The following is a 20,987-nucleotide window of genomic DNA, read 5'->3' as shown; positions in this document are numbered from 1 at the left end:
CAAAACCCCCAAAATTTCCATTCGGGACCCGTGAATATTCCCCAAAAATTAATTAAACCCCTTTATAATTGCCCATCTAATTAATAACTGGAATGCAGCGCAAGAGTTCTTTGAGGGAATCCCTGAGTTTCGTCAGACCGAAGAAGAAAAAATTTGTGCAGGTAGAACCATTGAATCAGTCCTAATGAAATTTCCATCGACCTAAACGAAGAAAAATATTCTTTCTCAATTGAATGAAGGCCACACGATTACGGGGAAAACATTTATTCCGTTCAGCAGTGAGACGAGTGCTGGAGTACCTAGATTGGTTTACATCAACCCTGAGTGATGAGGAGCCCAAGGATGAAGTCAGCATCGCCCTGGCACAGCGAAAAAAGGGGGAGAAAAAATATTTAACGCTCGAGGTGAATCTCGTGAATCAATCACTGAAGTATTGAACTCAAATAGATTTATCCTGCAGGATCGTTCGTATTTATTGACTCGAGTAGATACAAGAACCAGAGAGGACAGATCCTACATCCTGGATCTGATAAAAACACTCAGAGCCTTCAGGAAATATCCAGAGGACGTGAGGGAGTCTGTCAGTGCTATTTGTGGATATCTGTACTTTGGAGAGAATCGATTGATCGTACGACAGCATGATCCTGCTCATTACTTGTATTACATAATTAAAGGAGAAGTTTTGTTGACGAAAATTGAAAGAGATCCGGTCACCGGTAAAATCTTTATAAATTGATGTGTCCTTTGTCTTCTAATTCTCCATTTTTCATCGCAGATGACGAAGTGGAAACGAGTGGAGGAACTCTCGGCCCTGGGGACTTGTTCGGGGAGATTGCTCTTCTCCATTCATTGCCGAGATCGACAACTGTCACCACAAAAAGTATAGACCTGAATTAGTCCAGGTAGCAATTGCTCGTCTTCGTGGGTATTAAAAGTTTTCTCAATTAATAGCCCCTGTGGATCTGTTCTACATCACCAAGTCGGATTTCGATAAGCTCCTGAAGAAGACTCTCCTGAAAAATTGGAATGTTCTCCAAGACGCTCTAGTAACGTTCAACTATTTCAAAACTTGGGACGAAGTTACTGTGAGAGAGTGCTGCATTCTCAGTAAAATAAAGGAGTTTGGGCCGAATGAGGTAATTAGGTGGATTGATTATCCCCGAGGAAGATAATTATCGTGATTTTATTTTGAAGATTCTTTTAGGGGATGGCAAGGGAATGGTCAATTATGTGTATTTTCTACTGTCTGGAAAGTGCCGGCTCATTGAACACATGATTATTTTTGAACAAAAATTCTGCAATCATGTTAATTACGAGCTGTACTGCCCCGAGAAGTACCAGGGATCGCGTCATGGAAGTCAGCGACAGAGTCACCGATTCCAGGGAAATGAAATGGTAAATGTACTATCCGAATAAAATTTCGTGAATATTTTTTTTTGATTGAATGAAAAATTCCGGTTTGTTCTCGTTTTGAAAATGGAATTAGGGAGCTGATGAAGACGAGTTGGATGAACCCGAGGTCCCGGATTATGCGGGAGTCATGATTTCTAAGCAACCTCAGGGAAAAATGGACATGGATCGTCACAGCGTTGTCACTACGACTCTTCAGGACGTGGTGCGTTGATAATTGCGTTGAAAAAGAGGAAATTCTGTGATTTATTCGTTTTCCTCATTTGAATTGTTAATTAAATTTGATTGTTATTAGATAAACCAATGGCATGAGATCACGGACGTCGCTGCGGCCTTGATGAGACAGCCCTCCACTGCCTCCCAACAGGCCCATCCGGAAGGTGTCAGAACAATATTTATGCAAGTCTGTGAATTCCAGAGGGGAGCGTGTTTTGGTTTAGGTGCATATGTCCACCTCCTGGAGAACGGGCGCAATACAAAAGCATTTTTTTTTTCTCGTAGGAGAGGAGATGAGGAATCGTCGAATCGTGTCGATGACACCAGTTCGATGCCTCCTAGTCCCTCGTTATTGGCTATTCGAACACAACCGGGGAAATATTTGGGAACGAGTGAAGCTCTTCATGAATATGAAGTACCCGTCCAAAGATCAGCTGTTCAACAAGTTCGTCACCGATCGTCGGTGAGCAATTAAATGTCAGTCGTAAAAATTCCTTTGATATTTACTTATAATACTCACATACAGGTGGATCAAGTACAAGAAAAATATGATGACACATATTATAAAAAGGGGTAGAAATATTTATAATAGAACTACCATTCATGACGTGCCTTATTCTATCAGGATCGATGAAGACATCGAAACTCTATAAGTACAAAATTTTACAGAATCTCACATAAAGTTAAGTACCTCCTTAAAAAATATACATTTTTAGACATTAAAAAAATGTTACAGTATTCTTAAAATTTTTGTGGCTGAAACAACTCTAGCCCAACAGTCAATAAAATATGAAGATTTGCACGCACATCGAGTGCTCGTTCAATTGAATAGTATTAAAATATTAATGGCACGAAGAGATATACTTCCTCACAGTAAATACAATAATCTCGTTCACTATAAAATTTCATTTAAATTCACCTGAACCACTTCCAATTCCAACATTAGAATTGACCGTTTCAATTATTAATTAATCGATTAAGTCGTAAATGGACGATTGAAATGATCACAAATATTGGTCTCAAAATAATCTCATTCACACCAGAACTCAATCTGAATTTATCCGAATTTATCAGAAAAAATTAAAACTCAAACTCTTGAAATTTGAGGCTGAAGATCAGTATTAATTAATACGTAACTAGGATTTGTAAAACTGTCAGGAGTTTCCTTCCTCAAATCATTCTTGTTCCTGGGCATATTAACGTAATTATCCTGAGTCCGGATAATCCCAGGATTGCAGTCACTCTTCCCCCTATCATGAGTCAGCCCGCCATCGATTTCATCTTCAATCTTCCCCCCCTGGTGATGAAAAGTCTTGATATTCCGTGGAGTATTGCAGTACCCAGAATCCCTCTCAGGCTTCTCCTTAACCGGACCCGACCTTGTCCTATTCATTGCTTGTCGTTGTTTAGCGAATTCCGCCCTGCGTTCCGCGACATTTATTGGCTGTAGATAATTATCATCCTCATCATTCTTAATCATCGGAGAGAGCTCGACAGTTTCTGAATCAGAGTCAGAGAGAATTTGCTCGTTGCGAGCCATTGGAAATTCGAAGTGGGTCACTTGACCTGGGGTTCGTGGACTGAAAATGTCAGTCTCATTTTTATTTACTGCCGGAGTCATACAGAGATAAGGATCATCAGCTGTACTAGCTGGTAAAGTCGGAGAATTGACGTAGTGGGTTGGTGAGGACAGAGCCTCATGGTCAGGGGCTGACATCATCGTCAAATAATCCTTCGTCATCAACATATTCATGTCCATATACGGTGTATTCAAGTCCACATAATGCATCTTCACACTGTCATCCAGCAAGTTTCCAATGCTATCAGCCAACTCTGTGAACGAAGGCCGAAGTGTAGGTTTTGCTTTCCAGCACTCGATCATTATATCGTAGACTTCGTCAGTAGCGTACTCAGGCTTTTCCATCCGGTACCCCTCGATGAGCTTCGTGTACTGCTTTTCGGCCTCCATTCCTGGGTATGGAGTCTTGGCAAGGGTGAAGAACTCCCAGAGAACAATTCCAAACGACCAAATATCTGACTGAGTCGAAAATACCCGATCTCTTATCGATTCTATCGCCATCCATTTGATTGGCAGAGGTGCATCACCCTTTTTCTTGTAATTATCATCTTTGTACATTGTCTTGGCTAGTCCAAAGTCGCAGATTTTTACGATATTGTCTTCTGCGAGAAGAATATTCCTTGCTGCTAGGTCCCCATGAAGTACCTGAAGAGAAGTGAGTCATAAAAATATTTCCTGAAGCCATTAATATGTGTTCATCATTTTAATTAATAAAAAATTATGTACCCTTCTTTGACTGAGGTACTCCATTCCTCTGGCCACCTGGAATGCCCAGGACAACAAATCCTGCGTGCAGATTGGCTTGAGATTGCTGTCCTTGTAATCACCCCGATAATTCGATCGCCACGCAGGCTGAACTGAATTATTGCTGAGTACCATTCCATCCGGTGACATGTTCACACCCTGGGAATCAGGGCCTGGACTGTATGGCCCTGAATCACCACTCGAATTCATGCTAAGACTGCGGGAAAATGATAATGCCGCATATTTTATCCTGACGATAAGAACGTAACAGGAACGTATTAAACCACAGACCACATGCAACCAGTCCCATCCGAGGTTTTTATAGCGTCAGTCCATCAATAAATCACCAGAAGACCATGAAATTAATTTGAAATTTAATAGCAGGCATTAGTTTTGAGTTATTACGTCACAGATTCTATGGAAAAATCTAATAGAAACTCTCTGTTTATTCCGTAAACTCGTCGAGAGTTTATGGAGAAATTTATCGTCACATTTTTCCTCTAGTCTTCGTTGAATTTTATTCTATTGAATTTTTCCATACACGCGGCAGAGGAATATTTTTAGTTAGCAGTATTGAGCTACATTGGAGTTATTTACACATTTCAGAAATTTATATCTCAAAAAAATTCACCTGTTGTTGCTACCAACGCTGAGAGTGCGATTCAACAACTCCAGTCCAATAGACACGTCGATTTTTCCCGTGGCTGGATCAATTTGATTGACGAAGTCCGATCTGTGTCGCAATAAATAATTATGCAAGTTACCGTATCTGCAGTACTCAACAATTACCAATAACTCCCCTGTAATTTATAAGAACGTTTATGAATGCATAATATCTTCTAGTTGATATTAAAGTGGACGGATACTAACGTTTAGCAATATTCTTGGTGCATGCGCCAAGTAGATTAACGACGTTCAAGTGCTTTCCAAGGTGAACCATGATCTTGAGTTCAGAGGCAAGTGCTCGAATGTGAATTGATTCTGTCGAGCGTTTCACCATCTTTACAGCAACTGTCGTCACTTCCTCCTCTTCATTAATTCCTTGGGCTTCAGCTTTCATTACAACACCGAACGCACCATGTCCCAATTGCTTTCCTATTCAGCGATAACGATTTCACGAATTAAAATCATTTCTAATTGAATCTAATTTGATTGACCTGTTGATAAAATTAATATTAAAAACAGAGAATGATTGATCACCGAATTTCAGACGTTCCCGAGGAAATTCCCATTTTTTATCATAGGGCAGAAGTTCGGCTTGATCATCAACCGTTAATTCTGGGTTCAGACACTCCAACGCACCCTCTTCGAAGTGAGTCAGACCTGCCTCCATCAATTGCTTCCGTATGACCTGCAGCATCAAATTCATTGAAACACTATCAGTGAGAATGATGTTTAAATTGATTGAACCACAGGGTCAATTGATCTCAATTTACCTTCTCCCGATGAACCTTTATAGAGAAGAAGACAACAAGAACAACGACGAGAACAACCAGAACAATAATCAGAATAATGAGATCCTTCGATACTTCCTTACTCTTGACTGTTATCTTCTGCCAAGAGGAAACTTCTCCCATTTTGTTCTTCGCGACACACATGTATGTTCCACTCACTCGCTCCGGCATGTGTCTAATATGAAGGGATTGATTTCTATTCATTAATGAATAATCTTCAGCGGCTGCAGATCCATTACGAATATCAATCGGTTTGCCATCCTAGAATCCAATTACATTAATTTGATAGAAATCATTTTCTTTAGTCGACTGACAGTAACAATGCACTATTTATTAATTATTCTTTATCTACCTTTAACCAGGTAATAACAGGCGAAGGTGCGCCTTTAACGAAACAATGTAAAGTCATAGCTTTCAAATTATTTGTTTCAACAATTTCTGATTTATTCAAGTTCGACTCGTTGAGCATACGAGGAGGTTGTGATTCTAGAAAGAGAAAATTAATTAATAACTCAATTAATAGCCCTGATTAACCGTTAATGAATGGGAATTGAAATTTGAAAGAATTGAAACTCTAATTACTCGAGTGATTCAAGTAAAAATAATTCTCTCAATTAATTGACGTTTTCTATTGAATTTTCTTTGAAGGAAAAATTGAATCGGGGAATTGTTTGATGCAATAAATTTTGGGGTAATCACCAAAAACACGAAGATGATAGCTTTCGTCAGTTGTTCCGCCTGAAAGCGTCTCTCCGTTACATGTATAAATAATACTATCAGTCATTTTCACGGATTTAATACGCAGAATATTCTGGTACGTAAATTCTGACTGAGTGTACACTAGGCTGATTCGATCGTTCGTTTCCATTTGTGATTTCTCACTCGTCCATTTCACCTCAGAAGAGTAATTATGAATTGGTGCGACACATCTCATCACTACATCATCTCCAGTGTGGACTTTCTCCTGTTCAGGTAGCTTAATACCGAATCCACTTTTCACCTCTGAAAAAAAAACCCATTGCGTTAGTATCCCTCCATTTATGGAGTAATTAGTATTCCAGAGCGACACTTTACCGGACACAGAAATTCTTTGGGCGGAAAAGTCACAACCGAATTCATTACATGAGGAGCAGTTGAGATATCCAATGGCATTGACCCACAAGCTGACAGTTGAAGAGGTGCCTGTCAATTTTTTTGTTTCAGTGGCATTCTGAAAAATATTCACTATTCATTATTCCCGTCCATCTCCGAAATTTCCTAGGATAATGAAATAAAAGAGACCAAAATAGACTTCCCCTTTTTTCATTCAATAATAATTAAAGATCAATTGAAATTTATTAAAAATAAATAGAAAAATAGATCTCTTCAGGACACTCCGACTCCGAATAAACAATTTATCCTTAAATTACGGAATCACTGACCGGATGAATCTCGATCTCGGAATTTAATGGTCGAAATGACCAGACTATGTCTGGTGCTGGATAGGCAGCAGCACGACACGTTGTGGTCATCCACGTATTGGGTAAATAATATTCATCAAGTGGAAAGTCGTCGACATAGGCTCTTGCTGTGAACAGACAAACCAATAATCAACAAACGTGTTATCACAAGCTGGAGGATCGATATAGAGTGTACCCTAGATCAATTACATGTGACTTCCAGATAGAAAACGAGTGACTTGTTGTTTTTAGGTGAGTAATCGTCCCCGTTGAAGCCACGCAGGACGTAGCTCCCCATGTCTGTGATCTTCAAGTCCTTTATCGTCAGTCTAGTCGACTCGGGTGTTGTCACAATCTTGTGTCTCGTTGAGGCGTTCACCTCGTGCTCTTCCTGCCGAGCATCGATGAATGTCCTGTAATCATTAAATTCCTCTGCCATTCCAATTTTCAACTCTAGATTCAGTTTTTATTTTCATACCATATCAGCACTGGAGCTGGATAAGCGTCCACTTTCACCACTAGTGTCAGTTCTCTCCCTTCATGCAATACATAATTCATATCCTCTTTCTGAGGTGTCAGGGTGATGAATTTGTTGTTGGGATCTGGTGGGGACATTTGTAATAATTTATATCAATTATTATTAGGCTGAGGCAATTAATGGTCCACTTGCTCATGAAAATGAGAAATAGATACTGCCACGTTTTTTTTTCCCCGTTTCAAGTCAAGTTCAAGTACGATCGCCTCTTTCTTATTAATTCATTATTTTCTAATAGATTTTATATTTTATTTAATTATATTTAATTACAACGAGCCTGACTAACCGTGAATCGTCAAGTGGGCTGTCGTCGATGCTTGACCGTAGTGTGTCATCAATACGCATTGATACTCTCCCGCATCTTCATTTCGGACATCAGTAATTTGCATTTCTGCGGTATACCTGCTCAAGGTCTCAGACAATTTTTCTGGATACGATTTGATCTGGAATCGGGGATTCTGGGGAGAGATATTAAAATTTTAGACTGAATACTGACTAGTCTGGATGAGGACTTTTTGAATCCTCAAGTTTGAAATTGATCGCTTACTTGGGGCACGCTCCAGTTAAATGTGTACGAGCCTTCTCCAGCTTTTATTTCAATGCTGCAATTCACTCGAAGTGTTTGACCAAGAATTACATGTTTCAGTGGAGCTTTATCCACGATCGGTGGTACGAGTTCCGGAGGGACTGGAGAAGATAAAAAGAATTGGAGATTAAAAGTTTTCGAGTTTGAAGAGAATTCCAAAATGTTCGTGACAGCTGTTGATTGTCGTTCCACGAAAACTGTTTTCTTATCTCAATTGTTATATCACTCGTTCGGAAAATAGATACTTCAGATTTTCTAGCTTTTGAAAACTCACCCGAGACATCCAGGATATACGTCACATCGTATATGTTCTCGTCAGTTTCTATTAAGCACGTGTACATGCCGTTATCGTGTAAAGTTGCGTGATAGAGTGTAAATCCGATTCTGGGATCGAATGACATTTTTTCACCGATTTCCGGTGTCTGTAAATTTATTCCCTTATATAATTCTGATAACGTGAAAAAATAAAAAAATCAATGCACCCTAGAAAATCTCTGGAAATTTCAGTCTCAATATCCGAATTTTAAATTACGAGTCTCAATTCAATTTTAACAATTAAACAATCAATTTTGATTAATCGAATTATTAATTTAAATTAATTAAATCATTGAAAATTCAATATCCAATTCAATTTTCAATAGATTCAAATGGATTATTATCTGAAAATCGATAATGACTTGAAATTTCAATTGCAATTTTCAAATTTTTATTTATGAATCCAGAATTTTACCGTGGCAGACAATTTTTCCAGGCGAACATGATAATCAGGCGAAGTCGGTCTACAAGGGAGGATTGCTGATTCGCCAGTCTTGATGTGAACATCACCAGACATTGACGCGAACAGAGACAAATTCGCTGAAAAATAATTACCAACTCATGAAGTCATTGCATTTTCGGAAATATTTAAGGCCCGGATGGACTGTCTAGAAAAGATAATTTACTCCAAAATTGGGACTTCTAATTACTCCGTCAATTAATAGTTTTTTCCTAAATAATTGTTAGCTAGCGGCCTAGTTGATAACCGCTAGAACGCTAGCTAACAATTATTGAAAAAAAAAATGATTAATTGCCAGAGTAATTAGGAATCCCAATTTTGGAGTAAATGATCTTTTCCAGATAATCCAACCAGTCCTTAAATAAATTACAGCACCCTGACGAAACTTGGAATGAAGAAATTAGGGGGAACGTACATCTGACGTAGACGTACATCCACCTGACGTTGGGTTGATCATGCACATCTTGATCGACGTAGACATCGAGATCGGCGCAACCGTAATATCCAGTATCACCGGCGACGGTTGTCGGTCTCGTGAAATTGATATGATGTCTTCCATCGATCGCCCAGGAATTAAGAACAGCACTTGAAGTCGATATCTATGGAGAAATGATTTTATTCCTCTCGTCTCAGGTAATTGTCACTTGCACTCACCATCCCCGTGTCCTGGGGGTAATAGAACTCTATCTCCTTGAAATTGCCCGAGCAAGTGATATCGAGTGGTTCCCCCTCTTCAATGAACAGTTGTTCTACATCAGGGATTACCTCAGGCTTTGCACTTGAAATTTCTATAACTCCTGAAAATATTAAAAAATATATGAATATTATAAATATTATAAATATTATTTATAATATTCATATATTTTTTAATATTAATAATAATTTTTTTAATTATTTATTTATTTATTATTATTTATGATTAATTTATTAATAATAAATTAATAATAAATTTTTTAATATTAATAATAAAAAATATATGACTATTATAAATAATATTTATAATATTTATAATATTCATATATTTTTTAATATTTTCATATATTTTTTTATATATTATAAATATTATTTATAGTAGTTATTATATGATTATTATTATATAATAATTATTATATAATTATAAATATTAGAAAATATTGATAAGATCTTACAGATCAAATGACAAGTGTCCAAAGATTTTTCAAAGAAAGATTCTCCCCTGAATAAAAAAAATGTGAAATGAAGATGTTAAATTGTCGTATTCCATCGTCATAATATTAGAACGATTCTGTAATTCGATTTTTAAATTTGATTGTTTTTTAATATTGTCGAATAATTGGATATTCCTTCAACCCAATTTATAGAGATTATATTTGTACAGATAAGTCCCTGGAAATTCCTTTATTCCAGTTCTGCGCAGCTACGATTCCCAGAGGAAGTCCTTTCTTTCCTCTTGCGATAAAGCCCTTATCAACATGTTCTCCATCCACCCAGTTGTGACACCGAGTTTAAACACTAACTAGAATATTAGCTAACAATATTCATGCATGATATGAAAAATATGTCAAATACTGGGGCAGCACGTGCATCAGCCTCACTGGAGGACACATTATGCGAGTTTTAATTCAATTTCAATTCTACCCAGACATTTTTTTATTAAACAATCCTATTAAACAATCCTATTGAACAATCCTATTAAACAACCATCTATTTCCACTAAATCCCGCGTTTCCAGTCGTAATAAAAATCGAATCCCCAATTCAATTCGATTTTCAATGAATGGAAAATGGATTTATCAATGAAAAATTCGACAGAGATTTCTCTGGAGGTATTAATTTTGTAATTTATCAGTATGTGAACTTGATAACGAGTTTTTGATACAGTAGCTGATTATTTGGAAACACTGGAGGTCTGGAGGGCGAGATAAATTCATGAGAGATACCCCTTTCGAGATTTGGGATGAAATTTTTTTAATATATCCTGTTTACGGTCCGTTGCAGTCCAGTTACAATAGCTGGGTGTGTCCTCAGATATTTCTATCTTCCTTGACATGTCCCTTTATCGAAATATCTAGGCCTGAACCAACAACCATTCGATATCAAGTCTATCTTACTCCCATTGATTGCTATTAATCGATTTTCAATTAATCGTCTCTCACACATTATCTTATTATTATTATTTCTGTCATTCTGCTTTTCTGCAAGAGGTGAATCGTCATCTGTAATTGAGGCTGAGTAATACATAACATGACTCTTCGGAGTAAATATGGTAATGAGGCTTGAACTCATGTGGAATATTTTCAATCCGTGGAATTGAATTCTGTCGGAATTGATCACGCGGAAATTAAATAAATATAAATAAATACGCGAAATTAAATTCATTTCCATTTTCTACTGAAGTTTTATTTATTTTATTTACTTGTTTTATTTATTTAATTGTTTATACTGTTGTTTTTAGGTATTTGGGATTTTTTTGGTGCCTTAAAAAATTGGGTTAATGACAATTTTCCGATTAAATTTCACTCACGAAAATTTCTATCATTTTTTTTTCTGTCAAATCCTAAAATTTATGAGAGTGCAAAATATCCGTGTACAGCTAGGATTTCAAATAAAAAAATTTCGGTGTTTTAGTATTGAGTAGTTGGGACTTATCCATTTCGAAATCAGCCTAAGGCGCCTAATCAGCGTTAAGAGCGATCTTGCAGCACTCATTAGTAAACTTGGGTCACAAATGGGTTTTTAATTATCAGACTCGACCTAAACCATTTCTGCAATCCGCCGGATGGCTTTCTTATTGGCAAAACGTGACGATTCGAGATCTCCAGAGAACCTTCGCGACTATTAAAAGTCATGAATCATCCTGCGCTGTGATTTCCATTTTAACCGATTTTCAACCGAAATCGCGGTAAAAAAAAATGAAAGGCCGATGCGATGGGCCCGAGAATTCCAGAGGGAATGTGTCAGAATTTTGGTGAGCGTGTGGAATGATATCAAGGCCGGGAAATCGACCAATGGGAATTGATTCCACAGGTGAGAGTAACGAGATAATGAGTCAATGGAGTACCACGTGATTCCACGGTTGCAGACGATTGACAGCGCCTTGAAAATTCTCACATTAAAAAAATGAGAACTCACCTGTGCACTGAGAGAGCACCAGGATAAAGGGGAGACTCTTCACCAGAGGGTTCATTTTATCGAGTGGTAGCACCGGTGTCTAGGTTTGTATTCACATTTTCAGGAAGTCATTGCACAAACATTTGAATTATTTTTAGCCGCGTGGAGGAGGTGAATGGATTGTGTTTGCCTTTCGTCGAGGACTTGTTCACTATTACGCGGTGGAATGCTCACTGGTTGTCTGGTTCCTCATGTGAACACCACTGGTACTCAATGCTGAAGAGGGTGGGGTCTTGTGAATGCCCTGGAGAAGGAGAATACGTCATCGAGGATGTACCGGTAAAAATTTTATGCCGCTGTAAAAAATATTCTCCCACTCTGTACATCCGTCATGTCATTTTCTGATTTTCAATATTTATTTATTTTTGCAGTAATTATCGGTGGATTAATTACCAAATTATCAAATCATTTATCATATCAATTATCAAATTATTGTTTTATCATTTTAATTCCACTTAAATACGTCACTTCGATGACAATTAAAAAACAGTCAATCAGTGTTTGAGGAGTTACCGAATTTCGCATCTCTGATGACCGCACCAGTTGCACCATAAAATTATTATTACGCGCTACTATTATTTACGCAGTTTTTTGCGATAACCGCTGTTTAAATTGCGATTCCCCTCGCTATTTATCGCCCGGGAATCCCAAATGACGCCTTTTTCAAATAGAGCGCATTACGCACTCCCATGGGGTTCTCCGGAAAAATTTCTGGGAATTTGTTATTTGGAGGAATTTTTTTTCGGGAGATCCTCCAAGAATTCCTCTTCACCATCTGTTTAAATAAAATGAAAAATTATTTACAGAAATTGTTCACGGAAATTGTTTACGGAAATTGTTGACTCGCTATTCTGGGAATATTCAACCAAGCATTTTCTTGATTAATAATTAATCGGTAATATAATTCTAAATTTCATGCAATTCGCGGTTTCGCGGTTTAAATAAATTTACAAAATGAAAACAAGTTTTATTCCTTCGCATGGTAAATCCTGAAGAAACTGTTGAGTACATTGAGGATATAAGAACTAGTTTATCGACTGATAACTACATACCCTGGGAGACTCGTCCCTCAGATTATAAATTTAAATTTATTTTTTAAATGTCAAATTCCTGAAAAGTTGAATTTCAACAATTTGGACAGTTCACCCTCAAAAAATTGCAATAAAATTTCATATTCTGCTCGTAACAATTACCAGCGATATATAGTTATACATATATACATGCATTATGTACTCTATATTATATATTACTGCTGTTTCTCCACTCTCCAAACAAACATGGCGACATGCCAAAGCCCACACCGTTTCGTTAATTAACCTGTGTCATTTTTATCGTGTTAACATTCAGTAATTATTCAATTACTTAAAATCATGAATCTTGGACTTGGAAGTACTTTACTCCCAGGTGATCCTCGGCTGATCGATCACATCGTCGGGGAAGTCAAGTCTCAGGGAATTTTTGATCAATTCAGGAAGGAGTGTATCGCTGACGTTGACACAAAGGTGCGATAATAATTCATACAACCACTACATTTATTATCATCATTAAAAAATTCTCAGTGTATCCGATATTTTCATTGTGACACCAAATGCATGCACGTCTCAGGATTTTATTACTATTCATAACCTTGAAACTAGTTTTTCTATTCAACATTTTTTCTTGTACATTTCACGAAAGTTTTGAACGTCTTTTCTCGTTCAAGACGTTTTTTCGTTTTTTCGTTCAGTTTTTGTTTTAATTATATGATCATTTTTTAACAGATAATGACAATTGAAAGGGAGGAATTTATGGGAAGAATTAAATAATATAATTTAATGAATTAAAGTAATTATCATGTGGGAGGTAGAAAAAATACTCTTTGAGTGTTCAGTTAATTTGATATTATTCCAATAATTTCGCAATGTTTTATTATTTTCTGCGACTTGACTGGTGTCATGATTCTGCTCCATAGATCATGCTAAATTTATTTTCAGCCAGCATACCAGAACCTGCGAACTCGTGTGGAGAGTTCGGTGAACTCGTTCCTGTCGAAACAGCGTTGGCGTGCAGATCTGAACAAGAATCAGCTCCGGGAAACCCTACGAAAACACATCTCCGATGGTCCGTACCTGGACACAGGTGTGGAACGTATCGTGGACCAAGTGGTGAACCCGAAGATCTATTCAGTCTTCATGCCACAGGTGGAGGACGTGGTGTATGAGTTCCTGGGGCTCGAGAAACCGAGACGTGAGAAAAACGGTGCATGTGGTTTCAAGGACCTCTTGCCGAAGGATTTGGATCCAGTATCACCAGAATCAGATAAAAACAGCCTGAAGGACATCTCCCTGGACTCAGTGGACGCGAATTTGTCGGCTCCTCTCGAGGACAATGATTCAACCGTGAAGAGAGAGTCCGAGGCCGAGGTCAAGATGGAGACGAAGCTTGAGGATTTTTCTCACCTGGAGAACGACATCAGCAATGGAAAAATCGAGGAGGATGCCGAGAGGTCAGTGGGGGAGCCGATGGATCTCGAGGGGAACACCCCACCACCTCCAGGTGTCAAGGACTCGGTGCAATCAGAGGAGAGAGAGCAGGATGATGAGGACGAAGAAGAGGAGGAGGACAGTCCCGTTTTCGAGCCCATCGACATCATGAATCTCAATGAGTCCAACATCTCCAACGACTCTCATCTCTCTGGCATCTCCGAGCTCACCAGCCACAGATCACGCAGTCTCGATTTTTCAAATGAACTCTCGCGTGATCACTTTGATTTCTCCAATCAAGATTCACAACTCAGCAAAGTCTCATCTGATTCTCGATTATCAATTGTCACTGATTTTGGATCATCCAATCAGCCAACAACTCCACTAGCTGATATCCAGAAGGATGAGAACAGCAAAGACAAGTTCTCGAAGGACAATTTCAAGGCTATCCGTGGGGAAGGGGATGACTCCGGTGGACTGCAAATGAGGGATAATAAAATTGATGGAAATAAGCAGAAGGAGAGTTTAGTGGAGATGAAGGATGGAAGTGACACGAGGAGCTCGAGGACGAATTTATCGTCGAAGGAGTCGTCTCGAGATGGTATGGAGAGGATTGAACACAGGATCAAGGAGAAAAGGAGCTCTGAAAGGTCGAAGGTCTCGAAGGAGGGGTCTCAATTCAGGGAGTCTAGGAGTCATAGAAATCGAGAGAAGGATAAGAGGAAGTCTTCTCACAGTGAAGGCAAGGCTGAGGGTTATGAAAAGTACAAGTCGAGAGACAAGTCTGAAAATTCGAGGGACTCGAGTGAGAAGGTCAGGGATACGAAAGAGAGTAAAGACACCCCCACGAAGTTGAAGGAGGAGAAACCGAAGGAGTCCCCCAGTAAAGAGGGAAAGGACCTGAAGGACATCTACAAGGAGAAAATCCGAGAGCTGAGGGAGAAGAAAGAGTTGACTGAGAAGGAGAAATTGGGTAAAGAGGGTAGAGAGTCCTCTAAAGACACCAAGTCCTCCAAGGAAGGAAAGGACAAGAGAGATCCCTCGAGGGATAAGGAGAAGCGCAGGAACTCGTCGTCCAGGACTCGCAGTTCAAGACACGAGAGCAGATCGTCAAAGTCATCGAGAGAAGATTCGAAATCGACAAAAACTGAGAAAGAAAAAAATAAACGAGAGGAGAGTCATCGCTCTAAGGATTCTAAAAGTAGGAGTCAATCAGAATCGAATGATAAGTCTGATAAATCTGATAAATCAGATCCTAAAAAGTCATCGAAATCTGAAAAAGAGGATAAGCCAGAGGTGAAACAGGACGTGAAATCCAGCCAAAAGTCTTCGAAGAGGGACTCGAAATCAGACTCGAGGAGTTCTGATCGTTCAGAGAAACGTGACGAGTCCAAGGACAAAAGACGAAAGGAGGAGAAGAAATCAAAATCGAAGGACGATCACTCCAGCCTGAGGAAAGGCTCCAACGATCGCAGATCTTCCGACCGAGATGGCTCGAGTGGATCCAGTGGCAGAGGCTCCCAGAAGAGTAGCTCAAGCCCCAGCACATCATCCTCGAAGCCCTCGTCCTCCTCCCTGGTGAAGGACTCCAGCACCACTAGCAACTCAAACAGTGAGACTTCAGATGGCCTCGACGATAATCAAACAGAAGAGTCGAAGCCTGCAGATCCGCAGGTGCCAGAAACCAGTGGATCAAAAATTGATAGTCAAGAGGAAAAGGTAACTGAAGAACCTGAAGAGACAAATACCAGACGAGTGGATCCAGGTCATAGCGAGATAAGTCTCCCATTGAAAAAACGCCCACTCCAGAGTGACGATCTCACTTCACGTGCCAATGAGGCCGCAATAAAGAAGCCAAAATTCGCCAGGAACTTCGCAGAGGCCAAGAAGATGATGAAGATCAGGAAGAAAATCGAGAGGGAGCATTTAAAAGACCAATCGCCAGTGGACGGTAGGTCATCAGCGTCTGAGGTATCTGAGGCTTCAGAAGCTGAAGATAAGGTGTCGCCACTTCTGGCTGATGAGGAGCGAGCGCAAATTATCGAAGTGAAAGCCGAGAATGAGGACGTACCGTGCCCTGGAACGAAGTACAACCCGAACCTCGAGGAGGGCTCCAAAGTGATCCTGGCAGCTGACGAGATACTCAACACTGAAATTGTCGCCAAATTAAACACCAAGTCGACGTTATCAGAGATGGAATTGTCGATAAGGCAATCTCTGACGGAGATGATCTCCGATAGAACTCATGAGGAGAGCACTGGGAAGAGTGTTGAGACTGTAGGCAGTCATGAGGAGAAGCCCAGCACTTCAGGGGAAGAGCTTAAAATTAAAATTGAGGTGAAAGAAGAGATTGAATGGACCGAGGAGGAGGCAGGGACCTCAGCTCCTGATGAATTGGACGAGAAACGAGAAAAAGAACGAGAACAACCAGAAAAACCACCGAAGAAAGAGCACCTGGAGCCTCCAGATTATCTCGCAACCCCTGGAACTTCATCAACAACTCAAGGGCTCTCAGACGACGAGGAGGACGTTCGTTATTTCCTAGTGGACAACGAGAGATTGAACAGATTCACTCAATTCATGAACTCGATTGGCCTCACTGAGGAATCCCTCAGAACTCATCCAGACAAACCTATCCTCGTCCCCGAGTCCCAGGCGATGGCTCCACCCCAGCCCAAACGAAAGTACTCCACCAGTCCCTTATCAGACATTCTCCTCAACAACTCCAATAATAATAATGACGGGCACAAGCTGGAGGCCACGATTTATGAGGAAGAGGGCCAACCATCTGCGAAGAGAAAAAAAATGGGAAGACCCAAAAAAATGCGACCCAGTGGCAACTCCACGAGTCCACAAATGAACGGCGAAAACTTTGTGCTACCGATGAGTCCAGAGAGCGACGTATCAGTCACCAGTGATAAAATTATTGGATCACTGAAGGACGAGCGTCGGCCACGAGGCAGCAGCCAACGGTACACCAGTGACGATTTGTACAAGCCACGTCCACTATTCGCAAGTTCCTCCAGAAGGAGCAGAAGATCAAATCCATAGCTGCTGGTAATCAACGGACTATGGCGATCACCTATAGTCGTTTAAATCCATAATCGATAATAATGAGTTTATATTTTTTTACTGATAATTACCTTCAGTCCATCGTTTGGTATTCAAGCGGTTTTGTACATAGGTAGAAGGAACATTCGAAAACTGAAGGTAAATTAGGCATGAATATTTAATTAAATTGAGTGTTCGGATTTATTTAGACCTGTACTTCCCTCCTAGAAGTTTCTGTAAAGTTTCTGGAAACCAACAAAGAAATTGGAAGTTTATTTGCAGAAATTTCTGCGTCCCAATTTCTGCGTTAATTATCGAGGAGAGAAAATTTGAATTACAGTAACAGTTCTATATAAAATAAAGTTAAAAGTGTTTTTTATTAATTAATTATTCCTGGTTCATCGCTTTCTTCGGGGACTCGCTATTTCTATACATCTCGGGCATGGGAACTCCAGAAAAATAACTTAAATCCCCATGGGATGGTTCTCTAATTTATTCTCTTACAATTCAGTTTCTGCCATGAGTATAATCAGTAATTATGTATAAAAATGGTGATAAAGGTCAATAAAGAGATTTTTTATTCGATTCAATGAGAATGAAGGGTTTTTAATGGACTCGGGGTATTACTCTAGAGAACTTAATGTCAACCAGAAACCAGTTTCACTGGTGGTTACGAGACTCCGTCGACTGAATTTAATTGGCACTGCGGTTTTATCGTTTATTTCCACTCTGTGGTGCTGTAAAAACGATATTATCCCGACTTTTGTTTCCAGCAGGGCAAATCTCATTCCTGTAGAAATTAAAATTACGTCACTCGTGATTTTCACAAGGAAAATTGTTTGAACATTGACTGACGTACCAATGCAATTACGAGGACCTTCACCGAAGGGCAGATATGTGTAGGGACTTCTCTTCGATTTGTTCTCCTCGTTGAATCTCTCGGGGTCGAATTCCTCTGGTGATGGGTAATGCCGGGGATCATGATGTATCCCGTAGATGGGAATCACCACTCGCATCCCCGCGGGCAACTCCACGTCCGTTTCTGGGATTTTGTAAGGATACTCGCACCTCCTGGAGAGCAAGGGAGCTGGTGGGTACTTCCTCAGGGTTTCTAAATGGAAAAATTGATTTTTTTTTAATTTAATTTTTTTTTGAGCAGTCCAGGGATTTTTTTTTTAATTATAGGCTGTGGGGGTACCTAAGATCACTTTATCGAGATATTTCATCTCCTGGACGGCGTCGTACGTCAGTTTTCCGGCGCAGCCCTCAGTCTCTTTAAGGATTTCTTCTCTGACTTTCTCCTGAATCCTCGGGTTCAACGCCAATTCGTACAGACAAAAGGCTATTGTGTTCGAGGATGTCTCGTGTCCAGCGACGAAAAATACGAATGCCTGAGCTGCAATTGCGTTCTCGTCGAGAACTGTAAAATATTGAATGACTTCGTTTTTTATTCAAAGAAATTCTCATTTCTGTGGGCGTAGTGAAAAACGAAAAGAACGATGAGCAGAAACAATTTGTATGAAAAAATTTGTTTACACTGTCCCAAATTCCGTAGTGACCCATTAAAAACATTAAAAAAAAAAATGGAAAACTAGTTCTTGAAGAAGATTTATAAAATTTCTAGAAAAAATTTCTTGACTCAACAGGAATATTCTGGTATATCAAAACCATTTCCCGGAATATTAAATAATTTGATATTTCCCACCGATATCCTCATCACCATCCGCTGCATTCCCCGGATCCATCACCAAACTCCCTTTATTCTTCAACTCCACCAAGAGATCCATGAAATCATGTCTCCTCCCACCCTCTTCCTCCCTCTGCCTCACCATCTGCGAGACGACATCCTTGAAAAAGGCGATGACCTCGGGATTGATGACCTGGACCCCCAGTAATTTATACAGCCGTGGCATGGAGGTCCTCAGCATCCTCCACAGGGTGCTCTTGTAACTCGGCTTCCCCAGCTTCTTCGCGGCCTCGTGGAACGCCGATTGTCCGTCAGTCAGGGCGCGAATCTGTATGCCAAAGGCACAACTGCCGATGACGTCTATCGTAAATTTGGCAGTCAAATCACGCACGTCGACAACACCCCGAGAAGTGCCAATGACTTTTTTCAATTCCTCGTGACACTCAACGAGAAGATAAAACATCCTCTTGATCTTCCCTGATGAGAACACGGGTGTCAGCTTCGATCTCATCCCTTTCCACTTTTTTCCCTCCATATTAAATAAATGCTCCGACAGGGAATCCTGGGAATTCACAGGAATTCCTCTATTCATGAAGCAAGAGAAGTCCTTCACGTTGATAGTCTTTATCAATTCCGGATCGCGTAGAATTAGAATCGGCGATCGCACCCTGAAGACACCGAAATATCGCGACTCTGGAAACCAATTGTACATTTCTTTTATCCCTTCCGGTTGTGACTTCCGGAACAGCAGGAGATCCCCGAAATTCCCCAGGAGAACTGTTGGTTTTTTGAATGGTACATTCAACTTCAACCAGAAGTCAAAGGTCGATGTTAAGTACAAGTAAATAGACATGATGATTAATCCAGGAATTATAATTACATGCAGCACTTCCTGCGCCAGGTACTCGCTCATTGCGATAATCTCCATTTCAATTTTTTCGATTTGGAAAATAATGATTTCCGGTCACTTATGAATCCTCCCAATCTCTCCTCTCAATCATCTGTCATTTCTTTAATTACAATTCAGTAATATTTATGTTGTTTGGATTTCATGACTCAGTCCAGACAAGAGTAAGCTAGTTATTTCATTTTTTTAATTACGCGCAGTTTTAATTGCGCACTTCCCCGGAGACGATTGACATGTGTTGTCAATAGAAAATTCGCAGGCGTTTATGATCCACTCATTATCGCGGTAATTATCGGCGAGAGAAATTGGTCAAGGCCGGTGGCTTTCACTGAATTTTTAAGCGCGAATTTCAATCGGCGGATTACACCGCGGATTGATGAAATTGTTGGGGAAAATTGTGGAATTATTTTTGGGTGATGGTTTTCCTTTCGTGGTCACCCACGGACTGCTTTGACTGAAGTCATGTAGCCATGGAGAACTCCTTGAGAAACCTCTTACACCGTTATCTAGATTGACGCTTTCCTCTCGTTCACTCTTTTACTCAAATAAATACCTCATGGCCTCATCTCACCACAACAACTCGAAATTCCATTGAGTATCGATGGGCTGATATAACTCACTACCAAAATTATAAATAAAAAACAAGTCTAATGACGAGTTCTTCGAGTTCTTCGAGTGGCGGGAGCATTGGCCTTTCAGTTTTATCGCGAGAATAAATAACTGAAATACTCCAGTCGAGTCACTCTCACTGACTGATACCGAGTCATTGATAAACATTACCCAATATTTCACTTTTAAATTAGCGAACAAAAAAAATCGAATTCTTTTACCGTCGGAGGATAAATTTGTGACGTTTAAATTTCAATTTTCCGAGCGAATGTCGTGTCCTATTTTTATTTCTCTCATAAAAAATAATAAATATCGTCTAAACGAGAGAAATTGTAATATTTCTGAAGTTTTAATTATTCGGAAATTTCACCCCAAAAAATATTA

General features: G+C 39.6%; 4 protein-coding genes across 5 annotated transcripts; 2 read left to right on the top strand and 2 right to left on the bottom strand.

The window, feature by feature from the left end:
* The first annotated feature begins 38 nt into the window (after nucleotides 1-38).
* On the top strand, nucleotides 39-2,473 carry LOC105265356 (uncharacterized). The gene is made up of 10 exons (XM_011302803.1): nucleotides 39-161; nucleotides 240-404; nucleotides 461-716; nucleotides 776-880; nucleotides 952-1,136; nucleotides 1,195-1,395; nucleotides 1,487-1,615; nucleotides 1,706-1,850; nucleotides 1,912-2,089; nucleotides 2,153-2,473. The coding sequence occupies exons 1-10, from the start codon at nucleotides 93-95 to the stop codon at nucleotides 2,277-2,279; spliced, it is 1,560 nt and encodes a 519-aa protein (XP_011301105.1). The 5' UTR covers nucleotides 39-92; the 3' UTR covers nucleotides 2,280-2,473.
* Pvr (PDGF- and VEGF-receptor related) lies at nucleotides 2,281-12,139 on the bottom strand. 2 transcript variants are annotated; one of them, XM_011301314.1, is made up of 19 exons: nucleotides 11,849-12,139; nucleotides 9,393-9,535; nucleotides 9,154-9,337; nucleotides 8,694-8,818; nucleotides 8,238-8,385; nucleotides 7,925-8,064; nucleotides 7,664-7,835; nucleotides 7,321-7,444; nucleotides 7,053-7,255; nucleotides 6,825-6,970; nucleotides 6,478-6,613; nucleotides 6,103-6,405; nucleotides 5,756-5,889; nucleotides 5,386-5,664; nucleotides 5,150-5,300; nucleotides 4,820-5,044; nucleotides 4,581-4,749; nucleotides 3,932-4,199; nucleotides 2,281-3,850 (listed from the first exon to the last, which is right to left on the bottom strand). In XM_011301314.1, the coding sequence occupies exons 1-19, from the start codon at nucleotides 11,901-11,903 to the stop codon at nucleotides 2,714-2,716; spliced, it is 4,242 nt and encodes a 1,413-aa protein (XP_011299616.1). In that variant the 5' UTR covers nucleotides 11,904-12,139; the 3' UTR covers nucleotides 2,281-2,713. The 2 variants fall into 2 exon arrangements, with proteins under 2 accessions (XP_011299616.1, XP_011299625.1); XM_011301323.1 differs by having other exon boundaries at nucleotides 3,932-4,166.
* Nucleotides 12,140-13,158: 1,019 nt separating this feature from the next.
* On the top strand, nucleotides 13,159-17,996 carry LOC105264431 (biorientation of chromosomes in cell division protein 1-like 1). The gene is made up of 2 exons (XM_011301292.1): nucleotides 13,159-13,389; nucleotides 13,861-17,996. The coding sequence occupies exons 1-2, from the start codon at nucleotides 13,258-13,260 to the stop codon at nucleotides 17,398-17,400; spliced, it is 3,672 nt and encodes a 1,223-aa protein (XP_011299594.1). The 5' UTR covers nucleotides 13,159-13,257; the 3' UTR covers nucleotides 17,401-17,996.
* Nucleotides 17,759-20,733, bottom strand: LOC105264438 (probable cytochrome P450 6a13). The gene is made up of 4 exons (XM_011301301.1): nucleotides 19,106-20,733; nucleotides 18,599-18,820; nucleotides 18,260-18,511; nucleotides 17,759-18,190 (listed from the first exon to the last, which is right to left on the bottom strand). Exons 1-4 carry the CDS (start codon nucleotides 20,013-20,015, stop codon nucleotides 18,024-18,026), a joined length of 1,551 nt encoding a protein of 516 aa, XP_011299603.1. The 5' UTR covers nucleotides 20,016-20,733; the 3' UTR covers nucleotides 17,759-18,023.
* Nucleotides 20,734-20,987: the final 254 nt, after the last annotated feature.

This window comes from Fopius arisanus, unplaced genomic scaffold, assembly GCF_000806365.1.
Source record: "Fopius arisanus strain USDA-PBARC FA_bdor unplaced genomic scaffold, ASM80636v1 scaffold00001, whole genome shotgun sequence".
Taxonomy (NCBI): domain Eukaryota; kingdom Metazoa; phylum Arthropoda; class Insecta; order Hymenoptera; family Braconidae; genus Fopius; species Fopius arisanus.
This window is presented reverse-complemented; position numbering and strand designations above follow the sequence as displayed.

Excerpts from the sequence above, each read along its gene's own strand:
- LOC105265356 (XM_011302803.1), top strand. The coding sequence starts at position 93 with ATGCAGCGCAAGAGTTCTTTGAGGGAATCCCTGAGTTTCGTCAGACCG. Across the intron at positions 405-460 it reads AAAAATATTTAACGCTCGAG|GATCGTTCGTATTTATTGAC; the intron begins GTGAATCTCGTG and ends TTTATCCTGCAG. Across the intron at positions 717-775 it reads TGAAAGAGATCCGGTCACCG|ATGACGAAGTGGAAACGAGT; the intron begins GTAAAATCTTTA and ends TTTTCATCGCAG.
- Pvr (XM_011301314.1), bottom strand. The coding sequence starts at position 11,903 with ATGAACCCTCTGGTGAAGAGTCTCCCCTTTATCCTGGTGCTCTCTCAG. Across the intron at positions 6,971-7,052 it reads TTTCTATCTGGAAGTCACAT|CAAGAGCCTATGTCGACGAC; the intron begins GTAATTGATCTA and ends GTCTGTTCACAG. Across the intron at positions 3,851-3,931 it reads AGTACCTCAGTCAAAGAAGG|GTACTTCATGGGGACCTAGC; the intron begins GTACATAATTTT and ends ACTTCTCTTCAG.
- LOC105264431 (XM_011301292.1), top strand. The coding sequence starts at position 13,258 with ATGAATCTTGGACTTGGAAGTACTTTACTCCCAGGTGATCCTCGGCTG. Across the intron at positions 13,390-13,860 it reads TCGCTGACGTTGACACAAAG|CCAGCATACCAGAACCTGCG; the intron begins GTGCGATAATAA and ends ATTTATTTTCAG.
- LOC105264438 (XM_011301301.1), bottom strand. The coding sequence starts at position 20,015 with ATGGAGATTATCGCAATGAGCGAGTACCTGGCGCAGGAAGTGCTGCAT. Across the intron at positions 18,821-19,105 it reads GGATGGTGATGAGGATATCG|TTCTCGACGAGAACGCAATT; the intron begins GTGGGAAATATC and ends AATATTTTACAG. Across the intron at positions 18,512-18,598 it reads TCTCGATAAAGTGATCTTAG|AAACCCTGAGGAAGTACCCA; the intron begins GTACCCCCACAG and ends TTTTCCATTTAG.